The sequence below is a fragment of the Belonocnema kinseyi genome, chromosome 7 (assembly GCF_010883055.1).
Source record: "Belonocnema kinseyi isolate 2016_QV_RU_SX_M_011 chromosome 7, B_treatae_v1, whole genome shotgun sequence".
Lineage (NCBI taxonomy): Eukaryota > Metazoa > Arthropoda > Insecta > Hymenoptera > Cynipidae > Belonocnema > Belonocnema kinseyi.
In genome coordinates, this window is record NC_046663.1 from 3832141 (window position 1) to 3835019 (window position 2879).

The following is a 2879-nucleotide window of genomic DNA, read 5'->3' on the forward strand; positions in this document are numbered from 1 at the left end:
AATTAATACCTAACGTTCCGTTATCAAGTTCTCTAATTCTCGAATGTAATCAAGGTGTCTCGGTAAGCATTCTTTTTGCGATTTCGCCCAACTTTTAAGCTTCATGAGGCAGTCAAAAGCCTCCAACGACGAAGTTACTTCCATAGATCCAGAATCTTCAAAAATAGTCTCGCTGTTTTCAATTTTAGGCACAATTTCGGCCTCGCATCTACCATTTGTCAGAAAATTTACAGAATTATTATCCTCAAAAATACTTTCGCTGTTTTCAATTTTAATTTCAAAATCAGGCTCGCATCTATCATATGTAAAAAGACTTACAGTATCCGAATCTTCAGCCATAGTTTTGTTTTTTAATAAAAATTCAGACTCGCGACTACCAGTTAAAATAAAGTTTACGATTTCACTGTCTGATGATAACTCCCAGCCGCAGTCGTTGTCATTGTAATTATTTTCAAACCACTGGAGGAGAAATTGTCTTGACTTTTCGACAGAATAATTTGGTCCCGACAACAATTCCGAAATTTTGTCGCAAGTTTCATAATGGAGAGTGATTAAATCGGTTGGGAATTCCGGCTCGTTGACAACTGCATCATCGATGGAAAGAGGATCCTTTTCTTCTTGGCGAAAGAGTAAGTCGCCTAAGAGTGGTTGCCATGCTTTTTGAACAGTAAATGATTTCACCGAGTCCCAGGCGAGACTGAGCATTCCAAAGCAATCAGGAAGGTCCAATTCTTTTAAAAATTCAACAGCTCCTTCTGATTTTTTACTGAGCAATAAACGTCGCAACAAATCTTTCTTGAAGAGTTTTTTCGTCGTCGCGATTAATCCTTGAGTCATGGGCTGAATTAATGCTGGCACACTAGGAGGCAAATATAAAACTTGAAAGTTTTCATTGATCGCGTTGAGTTCGTCCAAACTCGGATGGGATGGAGCATTATCGAGGAGTAAAACCACCTTTCCCATAATTCCATCCTTTCTTTGACGTTCTAAAACTCGAGGAATAAATACATCCTTGTACCTGCAAAAAAAGTATTTTTTGTTAAGAAAAGAAAAAAGCGCGCCTGTTGATCATTTATTATTTCCATTTGGAAGGCTTGTCTGAAATTTTATCAAAAAGATATCATTTTAAATCGCCCTATTTATATTTTGAATTTTCTACCCGATAATATGAACTTTCGCAAAAAAGTTCATTTTTAACGAGTTTTTAAACAAAATTATGAATCTTGAAGGAAAAAATTAAATTTCAAGATAGTAGTTGAATTTTTAAACATGGAGTTGAGTTTTCTAACAAAAAAGACGAATTTTCAACAAAATAAGGTCAATTTTCAGCCAAGCAGTTGAATTTTCAATCGAGAAGAATAATTTGTTACTCAATTTTTTCTTCGTTTCTAAAAACTTCAACCTTTAAGAGCATGTGACACAGCTAAATACCTATATTACCGACCTCACTTTTCACTGAATGTTTCATTGAGCCTAAGAACTTTTTTTGTAAATAAAATATCGAGCTGAAACTTTGGAAGATTTATTAGAGTACAATAAAGTACGTTTAGGTACTGCATTTTGGTAGGAACTTCACTGAAAATTATTTTATCTTTTTTCTGAACCTCAACATTTTTTGAACGTTCCAACTTTTTTTATACATAAAATATCGGTCTCGAACTTTGAGAAATGCAAGAGCCGAAAGAAAACTACGTTTAAGTACAAAGCTTAATAATAAAAGATGTACAAAAAATTTTCAACTATCAATTCCACCGGCATCAGCTGGTAACGTTGTACACGAAAATACGAACCCTGGCGGTCACTAGACGAGGCTGTAGAGGGTTCGTATTTTCGTGTACAACGTTACCGGCTGATGACGGTGGAATTGATAGTTGACATTTTTTTTTTCAATGTTTTATTATTAAGCTTTGTACTTAAACGTAGTTTTCTTTCGGCTCTTGCATTTCTCAAAGTTTGAGACCGATATTTTATGTATAAAAAAAGTTGGAACGTTCAAAAAATGTTGAGGTTCAAAAAAAAGATGAAATAATTTTCAGTGAAGTTCCTACCAAAATGCAGTACCTAAACGTACTTTATTGTACTCTAATACATTTCCCAAAGTTTCATCTCGATATCTTATTTACAAAAAAAGTTCTTAGGTCCAAAAAAACATTCAGTGAACCGAAAAAGTGAGGTCGGTAATATAGGTATTTAGCTGTGTCCCATGCCCTTAATAGTTGAATTTTAAAACTAAAAAAATATCAATTTTTTAATAAAAACAAAACGAAACTGTTAAATTTTCAACTCGAGAATGTGAAGATTCTACAAAAAAATTATTTCTAACGAAAAAATGTAATATTGGATATTTTATAAAAAAGGAATTTAAGGGCAGGTAACACAGCCAAATACCTATATTACCGACTTCACTTTATCAGTTCACTGAATAATTTTTTGAACCTAACAACTTTTTTTGTAAATAAAATATCGAGCTGAAACTTTGGAAAATATCTTAGAGTGCAATAAAGTACTTTTAGGTACTACATTTTGGTAGGAACTTCACTGAAAATTATTTCATCTTTTTTCTGAACCTCAACATTTTTTGAACGTTCCAACTTTTTTTATACATAAAATATCGGTCTCGAACTTTGAGAAATGCAAGAGCCGAAAGAAAACTACGTTTAAGTACAAAGCTTAGTAATAAAAGATGTAAAAAAATTTTTCAACTATCAATTCCACCGGCATCAGCTGGTAACGTTGTACACGAAAATACGAACCCTGGCGGTCACTAGACGAGGCTCTAGAGGGTTCGTATTTTCGTGTACAACGTTACCGGCTGATGACGGTGGAATTGATAGTTGACATTTTTTTTTTCAATGTTTTATTATTAAGCTTTGTACTTA

General features: G+C 33.4%; 2 protein-coding genes across 2 annotated transcripts in view; both read right to left on the minus strand.

Moving 5' to 3' along the window:
* The window catches only part of LOC117175921 (ribosome biogenesis protein BRX1 homolog), a 101990-nt gene that overhangs the window by 43695 nt on the left and 55416 nt on the right, over window positions 1-2879 (minus strand). The window lies entirely within an intron of this gene.
* Window positions 68-1013, minus strand: LOC117177524 (tigger transposable element-derived protein 2-like). The gene is made up of 2 exons (XM_033368294.1): window positions 319-1013; window positions 68-208 (listed from the first exon to the last, which is right to left on the minus strand). Exons 1-2 carry the CDS (start codon window positions 961-963, stop codon window positions 185-187), a joined length of 669 nt encoding a protein of 222 aa, XP_033224185.1. The 5' UTR covers window positions 964-1013; the 3' UTR covers window positions 68-184.